General features: G+C 34.7%; 1 protein-coding gene across 5 annotated transcripts in view; it reads left to right on the top strand.

Moving 5' to 3' along the window:
- Positions 1 to 23,700, top strand: part of ERBIN (erbb2 interacting protein) — a 138,805-nt gene that overhangs the window by 98,050 nt on the left and 17,055 nt on the right. For all 5 annotated transcript variants that reach the window (XM_081292864.1, XM_081292863.1, XM_081292861.1 and 2 more), the window contains exons 16-21: positions 1,970 to 2,091; positions 3,011 to 3,184; positions 4,125 to 4,310; positions 15,709 to 15,823; positions 17,713 to 17,896; positions 20,106 to 21,651. In XM_081292864.1, coding sequence (XP_081148990.1) covers positions 1,970 to 2,091; positions 3,011 to 3,184; positions 4,125 to 4,310; positions 15,709 to 15,823; positions 17,713 to 17,896; positions 20,106 to 21,651 — 2,327 coding nt within the window. The remainder of the gene's footprint in view (positions 1 to 1,969; positions 2,092 to 3,010; positions 3,185 to 4,124; positions 4,311 to 15,708; positions 15,824 to 17,712; positions 17,897 to 20,105; positions 21,652 to 23,700) is intronic.

Genomic DNA, 23,700 nt, shown 5'->3' with positions numbered 1-23,700 from the left:
TTTTTAAACTAACATACAACTATTTTTTTTATAAATTGATTTTATTTATTTAAAGAGAGAGAGAGAGAGAGAGAGAATTTATTAACATTTATTTTTTAGTTCTCGGCGGACACAACATCTTTGTATGTGGTGCTGAGGATCGAACCCGGGCTGCCCGCGCATGCTAGGCGAGTGCGCTACCGCTTGAGCCACATCCCCAGCCCTATTTGAGGTCCTTAATCTTCAAAGATAATAGATTTATACAAAAGAGTAAGAAGTGTAGGTAACCAGAAATTGACAAGAATGAGAGGCATAGTCAAAATTGCTTACACCGCCCTGAATGAACACTGGTGTAAAGTTGCTTTGATGTAATCTAACAGTCATCTCTGGGCTGACTAGGGATTAATTGAGATTAATTCCCCCACTGAAGATAGGTGGAGAAATTATATGGATTCTACAAAAAGTCTGTTGGCAACTGCTTGGCTTTGCTTGCCTTTTAATGATATCACAAAGATAATAGGCATTTGAATCATAGCCCACATTTGTTTTGAACAAAAATAGTCTAATTCATTAAATTAATGTTAAGCAGTTCAGTAAAGCAATTACAATAAAAATCTTGAGCTGAGTAATGAAAACAAAGAAAAAGATAAGAGTCCATTGTTCATATTTCTTAAATGTCATCCTTATTCTGAACATGAGACTTGAAAAGGTTAAGAAGTCCAAATTATTTATAAGGGCTTAATATAAATGATAATTTCAAGAGTTTGGTATTATTATTATTTCTATTAGTGCAGTATAGCTATATGTAATAGTGGCAATCATTTTTGACAAATTGAACATGCAGGGAATATAATTTGTTCCATTTCAGTCCTGAGTACCTTTTCCTTCTCTCCTCTTTTCCCCTTTCTTGGTATTATTTTATTTTTGCTAAATATTCAGGTTGACCACATTTGGGTTTTCTAGGAATTTCAGTTTTTGTATTTGCCAATGTTGAATGCTTTTAATATCTTTTTGTTTTGAGTAGGTATAGGCATTTTCTTTTAGTGGGCAAAAGTTGTGATTTTATTTTGTATGCAAAATTTTTATAGAGTGATGTCTAACAGTCAGATCAATTGATTATTTTGAGTTTTAGATTTTTCTTAGGTGCCTAATAATAAAAGAGTTGTTAAATCTTTATATCTGAAGTAGAATAAGTATTGGTTTTACAATAAATTTTAATATTCTTTATATTTTGAAATAAAAATTATATTTGGAGTACTTTTTTTACTTAGTATCGATGTCATTATATACCATCAGAGCAATCTTTCTCTCTCTCTCTCTCTCTCTTTTTTTTTTAGCCAAAATGCTCACTTTATCATCAAACCTGTCCCCTTTTTCTGTGCACACAATGAATCTTGAAATTAAAAAGAAGCAAAAATGCAAAATTTAGGTGAAAATGTTCAGTGGATTTATAGTGTTTTAGTTGTTGGATTCTCATCAATAATCCTTTTGGTTGCAAAATAAAAGAGTCAGCTTCAGGGAAGAAAAAATTGTGATCATGACGTTGAAAAGAAAACTTAGCTGTACATGGTGGTTCATGTACATGACGTTGAAAAGAAAAATCAGCTGTACATGGTGGTTCATGTCTGTAATCCCAGAGACTTAAAGGCTGAGGCAGGAGGATTGTAAATTCAAAGCCAGCCTTAGCAATTTAGGGAAGCCTTAAGCAACTTAGCGAGATACTGTCTCAAAAGAAAAAATAAAAAGGACTGGGGATGTTGCACAGTGATTAAAGTGCCCCTGGGTTTGTTACCCAATACTAAAAAGAAAGAAATCTTAAAGTCTAGTTGTTACCCTGGGATTTTAAAGCTGGCATTGATCAACCTTAACTGTCTTAGACTTATTGTAACAAATATGAGTTGTAATGAAAACTGTGAACACACAATGATTTTTCATAATTATAGCATTATAATTATAGTCATGTAGTCATTTTTTTTTTACTTTTTTCTAGTTATGTTCATATCAGATAATGAAAGTTTTAATCCTTCATTGTGGGAAGAACAGAGGAAACAGCGGGCCCAGGTGGCATTTGAATGTGATGAAGACAAAGATGAAAGAGAGGCACCTCCCAGGGTGAGTTTGTTAGATTTTCTTTCAAATTTGAAATAGGTCTGCTGATATTTAAATGGATACTCTTGTCTATACTACTGCTGTTTTGTGGAAGAAGGATTATATTCATTCCTTGTCTTTAAAGTATTTATTGATCCAAAATATTTCACACAGAAAGGAATTTGAGAGCATTGTAAAGCTATATCATTAAAAGCTAATTATCAAGTATATGTACTTGTGAGAAAAAACAGATTATTATAGGCTAGAGAAATTAATCAGAACTTTTATCTTTGAATTGGTACTTTCTAAATATCAGTAGAGGTAATCATTTTCTTCCCTTGCTCATTTTTAGTGATTACTTTTTCCCCTTTCATTTTCTTTAATGATTTGTTTATATAAATCGTAGAGATAAAGAAGTCTTTGTTATGAACACTTTGATTCTTTATGGGATTAAGAATGTGTGTTGCAGTGGAATGAGTAGCAAAGAGCATGTTTTCCCATAACTTAACGATGTGATTATTTGCTTTTTATATAAACTAGCTGAATCCCAGAAGAATGACAGGCTATCTTGGTAAGAGTTTGGTTTCTGGCACATGAAACATGAATATATGAATGTCTGAATTTTAAATGTGTTGGCAAGCATGTATCTGTTTCAAAGACAATTGACAACAGGTTTTGGCAGTTTCCATATCATATATTTCCAAATGGAAAATATTTAAATGTACCAAAAAAGCTTTTAAAACCCTGAAATTTACTGTGAGATCTTTGACTATTTTGTGATAAAACCTTACTTACATTTAACGTAAAATGCTTTCAAAACCTATTGTATATCATCATAGCCATCCCTATAAGGTAATTATCCAATTGTTCAAAGGATTATAGATTAAATTCTCTGTGACTGACATTAGAAATATTTATAATTTGTATTTCACTTTTTCTTTAGGAGGGAAATTTAAAGAGATACCCAACACCATACCCAGATGAACTTAAGAACATGGTTAAAACTGTTCAAACCATTGTACATAGATTAAAAGATGAAGAGACTACTGAAGACCCTGGAAGAGATTTGAAACCACATGATGATCAGCAAGTAGTCAATAAAGATATGGGTGTGAAGGTTAGAAAGCTCAATTCAAAATAATTGACTAAAGTCTATTTCAAATTCTTTAAAATGTTTAAGATAATTGACAAAATGATCCTTTTTGTATGGTAAGTGTACATCTAAATTGTTCTGAATTACCTGAACGTGGAAATGAGCTTCCTTAATTGTTCTTTCTCCCCATTCTCTGGCTATAGAATGTCCACATTGGCAGGGTGGTATCAGCATTGCCTTTAAAAAATTGTTGAGTAAATACAAATAAGGTCATTATTATCATTCATTATTATGGAAATATTCATTTTCCTCATTTTGATATTGTTCTGTTTTACTTAGTTCTAATTTTAAATGTATTTGCTATATGAACTTTTGACATTTCCTTGGAATGTTGCAGAAACTTTTACAAATCTCTAAATTGTATATTCTTTTAGTGAGTTTCTGCGTACACATTGTATCATGGTAACAAAAGTTTTATCTTGTCATAGTTACTTTGCATTCCACATAAGCAGAAAGACATCTTAACTCTCCTTTTTTGAGCATGCTGAGCCAAGTGACTCACTCAGCCACATCAATCTTAAAACTTCTACAAGGAAGACTATTTGTGATAAATTATGAATTTTAACTTAGCTCATGCATTTATATAGGCCACTCTTCCTGAGGTGGGCATTTTATCTGTGGGTGCTACAGTTTCCATACTTGCAATTTCTTTTAAGATTTATCTAGAGGGGCTGGGGTTGTGGCTCAGATGTAGAGCTCTCGCCTAGCATGTGCGAGGCCCTGGGTTCAATTCTCAGCACCACATAAAAATAAATAAATAAAGATATTGTGCCCAACTACAACTAAAAAATAAATATTAAAATTGGAAGTTGATATGTTACTTGTAAATTTTTTCCAAACTTCAATACAAAAATAGGTATAAAACTTAAAGAATATGATATTTTTGTTTTCTTATTTTACTTAGACTTCCGAAAGTACTACTCCAGTAAAAAGCAAAGTGGACGACAGAGAAAAGTATATGATAGGAAACTCTATACAGAAGATCACTGAACCTGAAGCTGAGATCAGTCCTGGAAATTTACCAGTGACTGCAAATATGAAAGCCCCTGAAAACGTGAAGCATATTGTTAACCATGATGATGTTTTTGAGGTATATGACTTTATGATTATTCTGGAAAAATTATAAGAATCTTCAATTTAATTTTTCATTACTGCTAACTAAAGATAGAAAACCGATATTATGATTGCAGAAAATAGGCTAATGAATTCATCATTGAGAAATTTCATATTTACTAAAATATCACTTATTTACTACTTTAAAGTACAATATTTAGGCAGTTGCAGTTTTATTACATAACAGTTCTACTATAAAATACATAATTATAATTCTTTTATTTCTGTAAAAATGAAAAGGCTATATAGGCATAAGTCTATTATTTGACTAAGCTTTTATTTTTTAATGTGAGTGCTTTTTTTGGTTAAAAATATCTTGAGGGCCTGGGGTTGTGGCTCAGTGGTAGAGTGCTTGCCTTGTGTGCAAGGCCCTGGGTTTGATCCTCAGCACTACATTAAAATAAAGTTAAAAAAATATCTTGAGACTATTTTTTTGATGTAGAGTTTCTTCTAGTGAATCAACAAAAGCTCTAACTTAAAAACAATTTTATTGAGATATAACTCATATCCTAAATCACTAATTTAAGGTGTACAGTTCAGTGGCTTTTAGTGTGTATGTATGTATACATAAATATATATATTTTTGCAGCCATCACCACAGTCACTTTGTGAACATTTTTATTACCGCAGAAAGAAATCCTGTATACCCTATTTTTTTTTTCTGTATACCCTATTACTGCTCAATCTCTCCATCCTCTTCAGTCTTCAGCAACCACAAATATACTTTATCTGCCTCTATAGATTTGTCTATTCTTGTCATTTTGTATAAATAGAACCATACAATATGTAGTCCTTTGTAACTAATTTCTTTGGCTGAGTATATTGTCTTCAAATTCATATTGTAGCATATATCAGTGCTATTCCATTGTATACCACATGTTTATTCTTCAATTGATGGACATATGAGTTATTTCTTTTTTGGCTGTAATGAATAAGGCTGCTGTGAATATTTGTGTACAGGTTTTGTATGGATATGTATTTTCATTTCTCTTGTGTATAGGAGTAGAATTGTGGGAACATATAACAACTCTTTATTCAACAGTTTGAGGAACTGCCAAATAGTTGTAGCATTTTATATTCCCTTCATACAGTGTTAGTGGTATTGTGAGGTGGTAACATTGTAACATTTTATTAATAAAACTATTTGAAGTATTTTTTATTTATAGCTGCACTGTCCACTCTGTAATAGCTACAAATGGCTATTTCAATTAGATACAACTTAAAAGTTGAGCTTCTCAGTCACACTGGTCATATATTTAATGGTCAATAACCATATCTGCCTGGTTACTGGCTATCTCTAACCTGTATTAGCATAGATATAGAGCATTTCCATCACTTTAGAAAGTTCTGTTAGACAGCATTGGTATCTAGAAATAGTGATGTTTTGGGTTATAATAACATCTTTCTCTTTTGGGGAGTGGGGTACCAGGAATTTAACTCAGGGGCACTCAACCACTGAATTACATCCCCAGCCCTATTTTGTATTTTATTTAGCAACAGAGTCTCACTGAGTTGCTTAGTACCTCGCTGTTGGTGAGGCTGGTTTTGAACTTCCGATCCTTCTGTCTCAGCCTCCCAATTACAGCGTGCACCACTGCCCCCATCCAGTATCATCTTTATTTCTTAAAATTCAAAGCACATCATTTATTTTCACATTTATCCTGTGAGCTTGCATTTACTATGGGGGTAAAAAGAAAACTCGAAAGTTTTTGAACGTATTACAGATGGATTACATCTCTAATGTACTATTGTATGCATTAAAGCCAATATAACATAGAAAAAGTTATGCTTATCCCAGAAAACTTAGTACTCACTTAGTGAGTCTCTATGTTTAAGGTACTATGTTTGGAGTATAAAAATAACTAACCTCACGCTGTGCTAAGGGTTTAAGAAAAGTATTAAGTGTTAACAAAATTGTGAAAAACATTTTTCTAGCTATGAAGATCCATGGGTCCTTTTAAGGAGAAGGAAGTATTGGACCTATATTTTTGAAACATTTTCATTGAAAGAAATAGGAAAACTGAATGAAGTTTGGAGGGGATAATGAGAGCAAAAGAATGGCATTTGGAAGATATGAAAAAGAATTGTTCCATCTGATCGAATATGTCAGGGTTACTATTATGAAATTAAATCATTGGGTCCTGAATGCTACTGTGATAGAGCTATAATGTGTCATAGTTATATTACAGTACCTATTGAATTCTCTAAGCTTGATGGCATCTTGAATGAGGATAGCAGAAAATACAGGCTGCAAGTTAGTTGTGAGAATATTATAGGAGATACAGCATGTGAAACTCTGGCTATAAAGAAAGGAGAAGAGAAAATAGTGACATAACCATGACTAATTAAGTTGACAATGCCATTAACAGAATAGGGTTTTAAAGAGAATCTACAGACTTGGAAGAACAGGTTTGCTTTAGGATATGTGAAATCTGAGCAATTGGCAAGACCAGTTAGATATTTCCAACAGAAGTATGGATCTTCAGGCCAGAAGAAAAATCAAAGCTAAATTATAAATTACAGAATTGTTTATAATAAACAGTTTTTGAAGAAAATGTAGTATCTTTGTGGACAGCCTAAGAAAGCGGGGAGAAATGTGTATGGAGTGATAGTGGTGGAATGTTCAATTAACAAAGACTGATATGAGCAAGGGAGACAGAAAGGTGGCAAGAGATTTAGGGGGAAAAAAAGCCCATGTGTAGTTTAATTTTATGAAAGGAAAAGTGTGTCCAGCAATCTAGATGCTGTAGACCTCAAAGATTAAAGTAAATCATTTGCCCTTGTCCTTTTCTCTTATTCACATTCACTCTGTCATTAAGTCCTGATAATTTCAAAATTTCTTTGAAATTCTTTTCCTCTTTACCAGCCACCATTGCCATTGCCTAAAAACAGGTATAATCTCTTTTTCTTAAGGACTGATGACACGTAGATTCCTTTCTACCTGTCTTTCTTTTACTTCCTGTACATTCTTCTTATCAGAGCTATATGTCAAGCACTTTTTATTTTGAGACAGGCTTTGGCTAAGATGCCCAAGTGGGCCTCAAACTTAGGATCTTTCTTTCTCAGCCTCCCCACAAGCAGCTGTGCCACCATCCTCAGCCAGAGTTACTGTTTTAAAGTATAATTTTTATTCTTGTTTCTTCCTGGTTTGGCAACTTCTAATAATGACCAGTACATACATAAATTGAGTGTGTACTCAGAAAGCACCAATTCTCTAGGCAGTTCAGTCTGCCATTTTTGTCTCTTATCAATTATTCTGAGCTTATCCTGAATTCTAGCTGTATGACTTGACATACCTTTTATTTCCATGCATCTCTCTGCTCAAAATGTAATTCTTGGGCTGGGTCTATAGCTTAGTGGTAGAGGACTTGCCTAGCATGTACGAGGCACTGGGTTTAATTCTCAGCACCACATAAAAAATAAATGAATAAAATAAAGGTATTGTGTCCATCTACAATTTAAAAAAAAATTAAAAATGTAATTCTCCTTAGACACTAAAATGAATTTACCTCCTCTACCTACTATACTAGGTTTCATTATATACAGTCTGAACCAGGGTTGGCAAACTAAGACTTCTGGCCTAAATCTTGCCCTCTGCCTATTTTTTTTTATTGATTGTTCAAAACATTACAGAGCTCATGATATATCATCTTTCATACATTTGACTCAATTGGGTTTTGAACTCCCATTTTTACCCCAAATACAAATTGCAGAATCAAATCGGTTACACACTCACATTTTTACATAATGGCATATTAGTGACTGTTGTATTCTGCTACCATTCCTATTCCCTACTATCCCCCCTCTCCTCCCCTCCCATCTTCCCTCTCTACCTCCTCTGCTGTTGTTCGATTCTCTCCCCTTATTTTTTCCCTCCCCCTTGCCCCTCACAACCTCTTATAATTTTGTGTATCATTGAACGTCTCCTACCATTTCCATATGCTTTCCCTTCTCACTCCCTTTCTCTCCCCCCATTCGTCTTTGTTTACTGTTAGTCTTTCCCACATGCTCTTCCTTCCTGTTCTGTTCTTAGTTGCTCTCTTTATATCAAAGAAGACATTTGACATTTGTTTTTTAGGGATTGGCTAGGTTCACTTAGCATAATCTGCTCTAATGCCATCCATTTCCCTGCAAATTCTATGATTTTGTCATTTCTTAGTGCTGCATAATACTCCATTGTGTATAGATGCCACATTTTTATAATCCATTCATCTATTGAAGGGCATCTAGGTTGGTTCCACAGTCTCTAGCTATTGTGAATTGTGCCGCTATAATCATTGATGTGGCAGTATCCCTATAGTACGCTCTTTTAAGGTCCTCAGGGAATAGTCAGAGAAGGGCGATAGCTGGGTCAAATGGTGGATCCATTCCCAGCTTTCCCAGGAATCTCCATACTGCTTTCCAAATTGGCCTCACCAATTTGCAGTCCCACCAGCAGTGTACAAGTGTACCCTTTTCCCCATATCCTCGCCAACACTTATTGTTGTTTGACTTCATAATGGCTGCCAATCTTACAGGAGTGAGATGGTATCTTAGGGTAGTTTTGATTTGCATTTCTCTGATTGCTAGAGATGGTGAGCATTTTTTCATATACTTGTTGATTGATTGTATGTCCTCCTCTGAGAAGTGTCTGTTCAGGTCCTTGGCCCATTTGTTTTTTGGGTTATTTGTTATCTTATTGTTTGATTTTTTGAGTTCTTTGTACATTCTGGATATTAGGGCTCTATCTGAGGTGTGAGGGGTAAAAATTTGTTCCCAGGATGGAGGCTCTCTATTTACCTCTTTTCTTGTTTCTCTTGCTGAGAAAAAACTATTTAGTTTAAGTAAGTCCCATTTGTTGATTCTTGTTATTAACTCTTGGGCTATGGGCATCCTATTAAGGAATTTGGAGCCCGACCCCACAATATGTAGATCGTAGCCAACTTTTTCTTCTGTCAGACGCAGTGTCTCTGATTTGATATCTAGCTCCTTGATCCATTTTGAGTTAACTTTTGTGCATGGCGAGAGAAAGGGATTCAGTTTCATTTTGTTGCATATGGATTTCCAGTTTTCCCAACACCATTTGTTGAAGATGCTATCCTTCCTCCATTGCATGCTTTTAGCCCCTTTATCAAATATAAGATAGTTGTAACTTTGTGGATTGGTTACTGTGTCCTCTATTCTGTACCATTGGTCCACCTGCCTGTTTTGGTACCAGTACCATACTGTTTTTGTTACTATTGCTTTGTAGTACAGTTTGAACTCTGGTATCGCTATACCTCCAGATTCACACTTCCTGCTTAGAATTGCTTTTGCTATTCTGGGTATTTTGTTTTTCCATATGAATTTCATGATAGCTTTATCTATTTCTACAAGAAATGCCGTTGGGATTTTGATTGGCATCGCATTAAACCTGTAGAGAACTTTGGGTAATATCGCCATTTTGATGATGTTAGTTCTGCCTATCCATGAACAGGGTATATTTTTCCATCTTCTGAGATCTTCTTCTCTCTCTCTCTTTCGGGTTCTGTAGTTTTCATTGTATAAATCTTTCACCTCTTTTGTTAGGTTGATTCCCAAGTATCTTATTTTCTTTGAGGATATCGTGAATGGAGTGGTTTTCCTTATTTCCATTTCAGAAGTTTTGTTGCTGATATACAGGAATGCCTTTGATTTATGCATGTTGATTTTATAACCTGCCACTTTGCTGAATTCATTTATTAACTCTAGCAGCTTCTTTGTAGACCCTTTTGGGTCTGTTAAATATATTATCATGTCATCCGCATCCGTTCTTCTTTTCCTATTTTTATGCCTTTAATTTCTTTTGTCTGTCTAATTGCTCTGGCTAGTACTTCGAGAACTAAATTGAATAGAAGTGGTGATATAGGGCATCCCTGTCTTGTTCCAGATTTTAGAGGGAATGCCTTCAGTTTTTCTCCGTTTAGGATGATGCTAGCCTGAGGTTTAGCATAGATAGCTTTTACAATGTTGAGGTAAGTTCCTGTTATCCCTAGTTTTTCTAGTGTTTTGAACATAAAGGGATACTGTACTTTGTCAAATCCTTTTTTGCATCTATCGAGATGATCATATCGTTCTTGTCTTTAAGTCTATTGATATGGTGAATAGCATTTATTGATTTCCGTATATTGAATCAGCCTTGCATCCTAGGGGTTAATCCTACTTGATCATCGTGCACAAGTTTTTTGATATGCTTTTGTATTCAATTCGCCAGAATTTTATTGAGAATTTTTGCATCCAAGTTAATTAGAGAAATTGGTCTGTAGTTTTCTTTCTTTGAAGTGTCTTTGTCTGGTTTCGGGATCAGAGTGATGTTGGCCTCATAGAATGAATTTGGAAGAGCTCCTTCTTTTTCTATTTCTTGAAATAGCTTGAAAAGTATTGGTATTAATTCTTCTTTGAAGGTTTTGTAGAACTCCGCTGTATACCCATCCGGTCCAGGGCTTTTCTTGGTTGGTAGTCTTTTGATGGCTTCTTCTATTTCTTCCTTTGTTATTGGTCTGTTTAAGTTGTGTGTATCTTCCTGTCTCAATCTGGGCAGATCATATGACTTAAGAAATTTATCGATATCTTCACTATCTTCTATTTTATTGGAATATACGGTTTCAAAATACTTTCTAATTATCTTCTGTATTTCTGTAGTGTCTGTTGTGATATTGCCTTTTTCATCCCGTATGTTAGTAATTTGAGTTCTCTCTCTGCTTCTCTTTGTTAGCATGGCTAAGGGCCTGTCTGTCTTATTTATTTTTTCAAAGAACCAACTTTTAGTATTATCATTTGTCTCTAAGAATTTTTTAATCTCCTCCTTTATGTCTTCTGTAACCCATTGATCATTCAGTAACATATTGTTCATTTTCCATGTGATGTAGGATTTTTCCTTCCTTCTTTTATCATTGATTTCCAATTTCACTCCATTATGATCTGATATGGTGCAAGGTATTATCTCCACGCCTTTATATTTACTAAGAGTTGCCTTATGGCATAATATATGGTCTATCTTTGAGTAGGATCCATGTGCTACTGAGAAGAACGTGTATCTACTTGATGATGGTTGATATATTCTATATATGTCGGTTAAGTCTAGGTTATTGATTGTGCTGTTGAGTTCTATAGTTTCTTTATTCAGTTTTTGTCTAGAGGATCTGTCTAATGGCGAGAGCAGTGTGTTGAAGTCACCCATAATTATTGTGTTGTGGTCTATTTGACTCTTGAACTTGAGGAGTTTGTTTTATGAACGTTGCAGCTCCATTGTTTCGTGCATACAAATTGATAATTGTTATGTCTTGTTGGGGAATGTTCCTTTTAACAGTATATAGTGTCCTTCTTTATCCTTTTTGATTAACTTAGGTTTGAAGTTGATTTTATTCGATATGAGTATGGCCACTCCTGCTTGCTTCCGAGGGCCATGTGAGTGGTATGATTTTTCCCAACCTTTTACCTTCAGCCTGTGTATGTCTTTTCCTATCATATGAGTCTCCTGAAGGCAGCATACTGTTGGATTTGTTTTTTTGATCCAGGTTATTAGCCTATGTCTCTTGATTGGTGAGTTTAGGCCATTAACATTTAAGGTTACAATTGAGATATGATTTGTACTTCCAGTCATGTTTATTTATTTATTTATTTTAGTTTGGCTAGTTTTACTTTTTGGTTATTTTCCTCCCCCTTTACTGAGATACCTCCTGCTGTTAGTTTTGGGCACTATTTTTCAATTCTTCTTCTTGTAGTATTTTGCTCAAAATGCTTTGCAGTGCTGGTTTTCTTGCTGCGAATTCTTTTAGCTTTTGTTTATCGTGAAAGATTTTAATTTCATTGTCAAATCTGAAGCTTAATTTTGCTGGATACAGTATTCTTGGTTGGAATCCATTATTTTTCAGCATTTGAAATACATTGTTCCAGGATCTTCTCGCTTTCAAAGTCTGTGATGAGAAATCAGTCATTAACCTAATTGGTTTACCCCTGAATGTAATCTACCTCCTTTCTCTCGTAGCTTTTACTATTCTGTCCTTGTTCTGTATGTTGGCTATCTTCATAATTATATGTCTTGGAGTTGGTCTATTACGGTTTTGAATGTTTGGGGTCCTGTAGGCTTCCAGGATTTGGCAATCCATTCCATCTTTCATCTCTGGGAAGTTTTCTAGAATTATTTCATTTAATAGGTTGTCCATTTCTTTGGTTTGAGTCTCTGCCTTCTTCTATCCCGATGACTCTCAAATTTGGTTTTTTTATGACATCCCATATCTCTTGAATAGATTGCTCGTGGGATTTAAGCATCTTTTCTGTGTTGACTATATTCTTTTCAAGTTGATAAACCTTGTCTTCATTATCTGATGTTCTGACTTCTACTTGATCAAGTCTATTTGTAATATTCTCGTTTGAGATTTTAATTTGGTTTATAGTTTCCTGCAATTCTAGGATTATTTGATTTTTTTTTTAAGATCTCTATCTCCTGGTAGAGCTCGTTCTTTGCCATTTGAATTTCTTTGTTTAATTCATTTTCAAAATATACTTTTATTGCTTGGACTTGCTGTCTCATGTCTTCTCTAATATTCCTTTCCATCTGAGTTAGGTATGCCTTGAGTTCTTTCCCTATCCCTGTTTCTGATGCTTCTATGTCCTCCTGTAGAATTAAGTTGTCCTGCATTGTTTGTACTCCTTTTTTCCCTTGTTTTCTCATGATGTTCACGTTACTTTCCAGCTCTATTTGATTGCCGTGTTTCTGCTCTCTTCTATAGATTTATTTTGGTTCTGTATTACTCTCTCTCTCCTTTGTGTTGTTAAATTATGCCTGCTAACGTGGATTCCGCTGGGAAGGAAATCCGACGGCCGAGCTCCAGTGACATCACTTCTCTGCCATGATGGGCCCCAGGCTCCTTGCCGGGGTGTCCTAATGGGGGGGTGTGACTGGACTGTCTCTGTTTGGTTTCAGCTCCCGGTCGTGGCAGGCGGGCGGTCGCCAGCCGCCCAGTAGCGCAGGCAGTGGGCGGGTGATCGATCGCCGGTGGGCGGGCGATCTCTAGCCACCCAGTCGCGTGGTCGGTAGCCGGCAGGCTGGCGTTCTCCTGCCACCCAGTTACGCGGGCAGCGGGTGGGCTGTCGCCGGCGGGCCTGCGGTTTCCGGCCGCCCAGTCACGACGGCCTGGCCTCTAGTCCCCTGGTTTCTCTTGTTAGTCTTGGTTTCTCCTGCTAGACCAGATTTCCCCTGAGTGATGGCTCTCGGCAGTTCAAACTGTACTCTGGGCCTGCCGTTTGTTGGGTGTGGAGGGTGGCTATTGGGAACCCCGGCGCTCTATTGTTTTGTTTCCGTTGTGGGGGATAGAACTGTACCGCTTCCTTCCCCGTCTGAAATCCCGTACTCAGCCCAGGGGTCAGTGCAGGCTCAGCCGGCGGGATTCCACAGAATCGCAGCCACTTTTCTCCCTGCTTGCTAATTAATCGCTTCTCTGCGGCGACCCGCTGTCTGTAGCCGCGGGGCACTGCCGCGCGAATCAGTCAGTCCGGATCTCCATTCGCACAGTTGTCTATTGGGTTCTCCGGCACTCTATCGTTTTGATTTTTTCTGCTTGCCCCTCCCCTAGCGCTGGCTAGACAGGTTTCGTTTTGGCTGCTGATGGGAGGGGGAGTTGAAGGTCAGGTGTCTCTAGTTTTCCCCTAGTCTTTATGCGGGCTCACTCTGATACTCCCTCCCCTGGAAAGCCTAGGAGAGATTTTATGCGAATTCCCCGATGTATGGGGGATGAGCTGAATGACACACACCTGTTTTATTGTTGCAATCTGTTGGAGAGTGGCGGTGGTTACTTTAGCTCTCCAAGATGGTGGCCGCTGATTGCCTTGGTGGAGTTTCCGTTGTGGGGGATAGGACTGTATCGCTTCCTTCCCAGTGTGAAATCCCCTACTCGGCCCGGGGGTCAGTGCGGGCTCAGCCGGCGGGATTCCACAGAATCGCAGCCACTTTTCTCCCTGCTTGCTAATTAATCGCTTCTCTGCGGGGCCCCGCTGTCTGTAGCCCTGGGGCAGGCTGCGCGAATCAGTCAGCCCGGATCTCCGGTCGCACAGTTGGCTATCCTCTGCCTATTTTTGTATGGCTTGCAAGCTAAGAATAGGTTCATCTTATTTACAAGTTGATTTAAAATTCAGTATAATAATACTATTTTATGACATGAAAATTTCACAAATTCAAATTATGTTATATATTAATAAAGTTTTATTGTAAACAGACACTCATTTTTTACATATTTTTGAATATTTGAAACAGAGACTGTGTGGCCTGCAACACCCAAAATGTGTTAGTACTTAGAGTACCTTTTTTTAAGGACTTTGTTTCATCATATTAACTAAGGGTATTTAGCCTGTAGAAAAGCTGATTTCATCTACAAGATATATAATATTAAAATTTTTCTATTAATATTTGTTTTCTAACAAGTCATTTTCTTTGCTATCTGATAGCACTCCGTTGTAGGTACCTGGGATGGTTACCAAATATCAGGGGGAAAATACTGAGAATATTAAAAATTCTGTCTACAAATTGGGTAAAAATTGCCATAAATTTGTTTTGACAGTAGACTGTCTGAATACAGTGATCAATAAAAGAATAAATTTGAGAACTAGGGAGAGATTGTTTTTTAATAATTTTTTCCCCCAGAACTAGGAATTGAACCCATGGGCACTGTACCACTTAGCTGCATCCCCACCCCTTTTTATTTTTATTTTAAAATAGGGTTTTGTTAAAGTTTATGAGGCTGGCCTTGAACTTTTGGTCCTCTTGTCTGAGCTTCCTGAGTCACTGGGATTGTAGGTATGTGCCATCATATGGTGAGGGAGAGATTCTCTTGAGGCACTGTCATTACACTTGAGTTTTTCAGAGGCAGGGATTATGTTTTATTCATATTTGTCTGTCTTACTTTTTGATGTAGTACCAGGTACATAGTAATCATTAATATAATTGAATAAGGCCTGCCACAGAAATTTCTCCCATAGATATTTTGGCATATTGTTAATAGTTAGCATAGTTTATGGCCGCATCTTGAAAAAGTCAAATTGTTTACTAATTTTAACTATTACAATAAAAAATTTTCCCCAGAGGCTTGGGAGGCTGAGGCTAGAGGATCATGAGTTCAAATCCAGCATCAGCAACTTAGGGAGACAACTAAGCAACTCAGTGAGACCCTGACTCTAATAAAATACAAAAAAGAGCTGGGGATGTGGCTCAGTAGTTAAGTGCCCCTGGATTCAATCCCCAGTACAAAAAAAAAAAAAAAAAAAATATCATGCATATTCTTAATATTCTTTGTTTTCCTTCTGATGTTTTTATGATATAACATTTCATTTAAAGAATTCAGAACATAACTTTCATAAATATTCCCCTTTTTTCTTTAAACTAGGAATCTGAAGAACTGTCTTCTGATGAAGAGATGAAAATGGCAGAGATGAGACCACCATTAATTGAAACCTCTATTAACCAGCCAAAAGTCGTAGCACTTAGTAATAACAAAAAAGGTTAGATACTGAAGGAAAGCACTAAGAATAGAAATGGCCTAATAAAATTTATGAATTTTTAAAGATAGATTTCACTTAATGTTCTCTTATTTAAAGCATATTTTAGAAACACATTTTTAAACATGCCTTCCTAAGAAGTTCTCCTCCTGAAAAAAATCTACCAAGTTTTTTCTTAGTAGATTTTTTTCTCTCTTTTCATGCAAATGTACTTACAAGGGCATGGACTCTACAGGCAGAGAAACCTAAGTTATAATTCCATCTCTACTATTTAACCTGCTATTTGATCCTTGGGTTATTTAATTTTATCCATATGTATATATCTGTTTTGATATGTAGTGAGACTGATGAAGGATTTTGTGTCAAATGCCTGGATTATATAAAGTATTCATATGTAGCACAGTACTTGATATATAATAGATGCTCATTATTAATGTTATGTATCTAGAAAAATTTTTAAATTCCTTCCCCCAATTCCTGCCATCGATTTGTTTATGTAACTGAATTTCAGAGTCTTAGAAATGAAATGGATCTTAATGGATATCTCTCTTTCTTCACTCATCCCTTGCCACCACTGTCTTATTATCTTTATGCTATTTACCAAATGTTTGTCCAGCATTTTGTTTTTGTGATACTTATTATCAAGGTATACCTTGGGTTTATAATGATTGTGGTGGTGATTCCTAGTATTTCTTTTGCACTTCACTTACTAGTTGTTTTAAGTATTAGGCTAAATATTTTACATAATATTATCTAAGAATCATAATAACCCCATAAGAAAGAAAAATAATAGGTGTATATCTAGGAAAGTACTTTAAAAACCATTTAATAGTATTTTAGAAATTAAGAATCCAGTACTCAAAAACTTTGAGGTTGAGATTATAAGACTACTTGAGCTACGTTTTTAAGATCTGAGAACAGCAAAAATACTCTTAATTCAAATGATCATCTATGAATATGTCTACAAACACTTTTTCCGTGACTTGGCTAAAATTGAGGTAGTTTTAAAATATCTTTTTTCAATTACTTTTTCAAAGCTCTACTTTATACTACGTGTCTATAATAAGAGAATGAACCAGATACATTCTGTTTAATATAATTGGCAAAGAATTATCTAACATTGACAGGTTGTCATTCATAAACAATTCTGTGAAATGCTGTAAAAGCAATTAGAAATAAGAGAGTTGACCTTTGAAAATTCTTTGATTTGCTTGTTGTGTATTTGTGGCTTGCTTACATTGTTCCTTTCTATTATCAGCATATATAGAAAAAAAATCACATATTATTGAGATAATTTCTTATCCAATTAAGGTTAGAAATGTAAACTAAAAACTATTTTTGGTTTTGGATTTTCAGAATTATAAATGGCTAGAATGTGTATTCACTATAATTAATTGAGACCCTTAAACATCATACATTGTGTCAGTAAACTAAATCAAATTTTGGGAAGCCCTTACTTTGATTACATTTAAAAACAGTATCATGAGCCAGGCGAGGTGGCATCTCCTGTAATCCCAGCAACTTGGGAGAGACCAAGTCAGATGGATTGTAAATTGGAGACCAGCCTCAGCAATTTAGCAAGGCCCTGTCTCAAAATAAAAACTAAAAAGGGCTGGGAGACAGCTGGATATAGTTCAGTGATAAAGAACTTCTGGGTTCAATCCTCAGTACCAAAAAAAAAAGTATCATGATCTTGAAATTCTTTAATTTTTCTGTGTATTTAGGACTGAATTTTCAGGGGTGCCTCTGGTTATCTTCTTATCTGTATTATATATTACCTCATCTATGGAAGCAGGACAATGTAATTACCATTTGTCATCACTGAACAGCATTTCCCACAAAATCTTGGTGAATTTATCAGTGATCTTAAATTTTTTGTTTGTTTGTTTCAGATGATACAAAGGATACAGATTCTTTATCAGATGAAGTTACACACAATAGCAATCAAAATAACAGCAATTGTTCTTCTCCATCTCGGATGTCTGATTCAGTTTCTCTTAATACTGATAGTAGTCAAGACACTTCACTGTGCTCTCCAGTGAAACAAACTCATATTGATATTAGTTCCAAAATCAGGTTTGTGAACATTTACAAATTTATTTATTTATTTATACAATAAATAAATGCATGACTAAAACATAAAGAGTTTCATAAATATTATAGAAGTGGTTCTAGCAGTATGTTTTCTTCCTCCATTTTATAGCTTATTATCTATGTCATTTTTATACATTTCAATTTGAAAGCAGTATTTTAAGTGGGGAACAAAAACAAGATAGATTCTCTATCTCTTCTTTTAACATTTCTACAGTATTTTTAGATATTATAGCCTAAACAGCCTATTTGGAATCATTCAAGCTCAAAGCATTATTTTTGTACTTAGAAATGCAGGGAGATGCAATTGAAGGGTTCATTTAGATCCTCTTGATTGGTGCTGTGTATTTGGTCTAGACTTAATTTTTGCACAGCATACCCTCTGAGAAATATAAACATTAATTTAATTCTAGTATCCTGGAATTTGACACAAGTTTAAAACTAATTTTATTATTTAAGCTCTTAAGAAATTTGTCTTCAAAACAAAAACTGAAATTGATTTCCATGCATGTATGAGTTTGTTGTGATGAACCCAACTACTATGTATTACCATAAAACTCTAATTTTAAAAAATTTTAAAAACAAAAACAGAAAAAAAAACTTATGTCTTTTGATCTCATGTCAGTCTTACAGGTGGAGTTTGCTTGAGAGAAAGATTTGGGCAGTAGGTGAAACAAAAGCTGGTTGTACAGATATTTTCAATGATCATTTAGAATTAAATTGTTCTTAAATTCTAGGCATATTTAAGTAAAATTTAATGTCTGTATTTTAAAAAGAAGACAAATTTTCTAAATTTAGATATTTTGTAATTATAATTATTATCATTTGAATGTGTTCTCTGAATTTTAGGTTATGACCTCATGTTTTAAAAAAACAATTTTGTAATCTCTTAGATGGTAATGATGGAAGGTGCTGGGGCTGTAGCTCAGTGGTAGAACACTTGCCTAGCACATGTGAAGCTCTGGGTTTGATCCCCAGCACCACATAAAAATAAATAAATAAAATAAATTTATTGTGTGTGCCTACAACTAAGAAAAAAAATTTTAAGAGATAATGATTAATTTTTTAATAAAAATTTTACTAATCATATTTTTTATGTAATGAAGTAAGGTTTAAGCAAGGAATATACCGATAACTATTTGTACTGTATTTCTAATACTAAATGTTATCTTTTGTTTACTGGAGAAAACAATATTAAAGAATATTTGTAGAAACATAACTTGAATACACCAATGTGTTTGTGTACCACCAAGTAGAAATAACATGTTTTCCATAATTCTGGATGGCACTTTTGTAAAATATTTGACAGGTATAACATATTCACTTAGAGGTACAGTTAACATACAGTAAGATTTGCCAGTTTTTTGTTTTGTTTTGTTTTGTTTTTATGTGTGTGTGTGTGTGTGGTGCTAGAGATTGAACCCAGGACCTTGTGCATGTGAGGCAAGCACTCTACCAAATGAGCTGTATCCCCAGCCCAATTTAGTCACTTAGAATAGTGATTAGATTTAGTTTCTCTTTTGATCCTTTTTGCTTATTTTTAATGCAGATCTTTGAGTGACTTTAGTTCTTTACTTTGTATAATTTCCTTATTTGTATATTTAAATTTAATAACAGCTACTTAGTTAATAAGTATGATTAATAATATAAGGCTTCAGAATTACCTATAAAAATATCCTATGTTCTTTACGTCACTACTAAGGTTATTGTCTTTTTCCATATTCTGCCCATCTTGAAGCATTTCATATTACAATGAGGATCAGAATGGGATACATAATTCCACTTTTGTTCATAGTTTGGGTACATTAAACTATTTTGTGGAAAATTTGAGCATATTGATGAAAATTAATCTTGATATTAGAGTTTTAGTGATATTTCACTTGCCTCCAATTTAAAATAAACTTGTATCACTTGACTTAAGCTAATATTTTTCATTTAAATTTAATTTTAACTAATTTATAAAAACCTGAAAATTGTCCAAGTTAAGGGGTTAAGTGATGTTTTGACACATGTATATATCATATAGTTAAGGTAATATTTCAAAATTACAAGCTTAATAATAAATGCTTTTCATTTATGACTCAACTTATTTTAACTTGTGTTACCTATGCATAAAATAGTTATTAATGGTTCCCTCATGACCAAGAAAACTTGATTTTATTAAGTTTTTTTCAAAAAACTATCTGTATTTTAGGCAAGAAGATGAAAACTTTAACAGCCTTTTGCAAAATGGAGATATTTTAAACAATTCACCAGGGGAAAAATTCAAGGTTCATGATAAAAAAGATTTTAACTTACCTGAATATGATTTGAATATTGAAGAGCGATTAGTTCTAATTGAGAAAAGTGTTGATTCAACAGCTACATCTGATGAATCTCACAAATTAGATCATATCAACATGAATCTTAATAAACTTGTGACTAATGATACATTTCAACCAGAGATTATGGAAAGATCAAAGACACAGGATATAGTACTTGGAACAAGCTTTTTAAGCATTAATTCTAAAAGAGAAGCTGAACATTTAGAAAATGGAAACAAGTATCCTAATCTGGAATCCATAAATAAGGTAAATGGACATTCTGAAGAAACTCCACAGTCTCCTAGTAGGACTGAACCACAAGACACCAGTTCTTCTGTAGACACTGGTGTTTCCAAAAGCACTGAAGATCTCTCCCCTCAGAGAAGAGGTTCAATAGGATCTGTGGTAAAATCTCACAGTATAACTAATATGGACACTGGAGGTTTAAAAATTTATGACATTCTTAGTGATAATGGACCTCAGCAGCCAAGTGCAACAGTTAAAATCACATCTGGTATTGATGGAAAAAATATAGTCAGAAGCAAGTCTGCCACATTATTGTATGATCAACCATTGCAAGTATTTACTGGTTCTTCTTCATCTTCTGATTTAATATCAGGGACAAAGGCACTTTTCAAGTTTGATTCAAATCATAATCCTGAGGAGCCAGATATAATTAGAGCCCCCACAAGTGACCCACAATCTACACCTCAGATATATGGTCCTCCACAATATAATATTCAATACAGTAGTAATGCTCCAGTCAAAGACACTTTGTGGCACTCTAAACAAAGTCCCCAAATAGACACTGTCAGTTTTCCTTCTCAGCGCCTTCCAAGATCAGAGAGCACAGAAAATCATAGCTATGCTAGACATTCTGCTAATATGAATTTCTCTAACCATAACAATGTTAGAGCTAATACTGCATACCATTTACATCAGAGACTTGGCCCAACAAGACATGGAGAAATGTGGGCCATCTCATCAAATGACCGACTTGTTCCTTCAGTAACTCGAACTACAATTCAGCGACAAAGTAGTGTGTCTTCAACAGCCTCTGTAAATCTTGGTGATCCAGGTTCCACAAGACGTGGCCAAATTCCTGAAGGAGATTATTTATCATACAGAGAGTTACATTCAGCAGGAAGAACTCCTCCAATGATGTCAGGGTCACAGAGACCTCTTTCTGCACGAACATATAGCATCGATGGTCCAAATGCATCAAGACCTCAGAGTGCTCGACCCTCTATTAATGAAATACCAGAAAGAACTATGTCAGTTAGTGATTTCAATTATTCACGGACTAGTCCTTCAAAAAGACCAAATGCAAGGGTCAGTTCTGAGCATTCTTTATTAGATCCTCCAGGAAAAAGTAAAGTTCCTCATGACTGGCGAGAACAAGTACTTCGACACATTGAGGCCAAAAAGTTAGAAAAGGTAATTGAACTTGAGTTTTTTATTCTCTTTATGAACTTATTTTCCTTAAAATTGCTTGGTATTCTTTGTCTTTTAATCAAAGTGAAACAAGATACTCTGAATTACTGATTATCTACTTACATTCTAGGAATTTTTCCCTGATACTGAGAACAGAGTTTCAAGTTTAAACTTAGGACAGTTGAGATGATAGTGTAAGCTTTTTTCTTATCTCTTACTCCCAGTGATTCTAATGTCCATATATTACTTTATATATATAATATATATATATATATATATGTTTATCTCTTTCAGATTGTACACATTTACTAGAAATAATACATGTGTATTTCTCTTTAGCATTTTCTGACCTCCTGCTCTCTACTAATAACTATTGATTATGTAAATGTTTTGAAAAAATATCAGTTCACTATATAGTTAACAAAATAACAGGGATGCATTTGCAAATGTAAATATTTCATCTAACATTGTCATTGACACAGATGACTTATGGCATGGCATTTAGTCTTGACTTTTCTCAACTGCATTTCTGACCTTCTTAAACTTAGTTTGAGTCTTTCTATGGCTCCAGTGTGCCTTGGAAATAGTTGATAAAATAATGCTTTTGTTCAGTTTAGACTTTTATATGTAGATCTTTGCCTTTTGAAAACAGTTAAAAATTAAAGAAATAAAATCATTATAAGTGCCATGGTATGTGGCCCAGCTGCATAAGGCATATTTCTTAAGATTTAGGTTTATGGGCTGGGGTTGTGTCTCAGTAGTAGAGTGCTTGCGTAGTGTGCATGAAGCTCTGGGTTTGATCCCCAGCACCACAAAATAAATAAATTAATTAATTAAAGGTACTGTGACCATCTACACTAAAATTACTTTTAAAAAAAAGAAGATTTAGGTTTCTATATCTCATTGGATTTTATCCAAGAATTATATTTCCTCTGTTTATTAAATATATAATGTTTTTAAATATAACCGAACTATATAGTCTCAGCCATTATATTTTTAAAGAGAGAAATAAATGCCTAGAATATGGTTAGTACTTTATACCAGTTCATATTAAGTCACAGAATATAATTTTTAACTCTTTGCAGTAAGGTTTTCTCAACTTTGAATAGCTGAACAACTATAAGCTGTAGTGACTTCATTGTCATCTGCCAGTTTTGTTTCAGCTGTAAGTCTACACATATTATTGAGGCTCTTTGAACTTGTGCACTTTTTATCAAGAATTTGGAATTTTCTTAACAAAAGGATAGGAGTAATATAACTCTGTTTTATAAATAATCTTCTGGTGGCAGTGTGGAAGTAGATTTTAGGAGGAAGAAGGCTATAGCCAGGTTCAGTTATAAAGGCCATTTGGTGATCCACTTAAGAAATGAAATATGAACTGTTATCAACTGAATTGAGACAAAGGAACAAATTCAAGAGATGGCTCTGAATTGACTTTAAGAAGTTTACTTCTCATTTACTGTTTCTATAATCAGTGATTGAAGAAAAGGGATATAGCTTCAGATATATGCCTTAAATAACTATTTTTTGGGGAATGGCAGTATTATTAGACAAAGATGAGGAGTGGACTTGGAGGAAGAAAGGAATTAGGTTATTATAGTCTGTGTAGTTTACTTCTAGAGGGCTTATTCTCCCACTTTCCTATCTGACTGATGTGTCTGGTCTTCAATAAATAGGAAGCAAGTTCATTGTGCCTCAGCTTTTTTTTTCCGTTGCATAAAATACATATTTAGAAATTTGCTGTGCAGTTTCTTGGAGAGTGAATGACAGTAGTTTTCTAGTTGTGTCCTTAGAGATAAAAATCGGTGAAACTAAGATAAGACTTGTGAAAAAAGAAACAGGGCAGACTGAATATAAATCCACACCTGACATTCTAACTCCACTTCTAAGGATGCATAGATCATACTTGGAAGATAAGAGGAGTATTCTTCCCCTTATATACTTACCTGGACACCCACCTTCCAGACTACCAGTTGACTAGTGAGTGGTATATTCTAGCTCATTGGTTGGGATGCTTTTCCAGCATATACCAAAAGTATGTTGCTGCTAGTA

The sequence above is a fragment of the Spermophilus citellus genome (assembly GCF_964194105.1).
Source record: "Spermophilus citellus genome assembly, chromosome: 1".
NCBI classification, from domain to species: domain Eukaryota; kingdom Metazoa; phylum Chordata; class Mammalia; order Rodentia; family Sciuridae; genus Spermophilus; species Spermophilus citellus.
The sequence above is the reverse complement of the archived record's forward strand: the minus strand, read 5'-3'. Positions and strand labels throughout refer to the sequence as shown.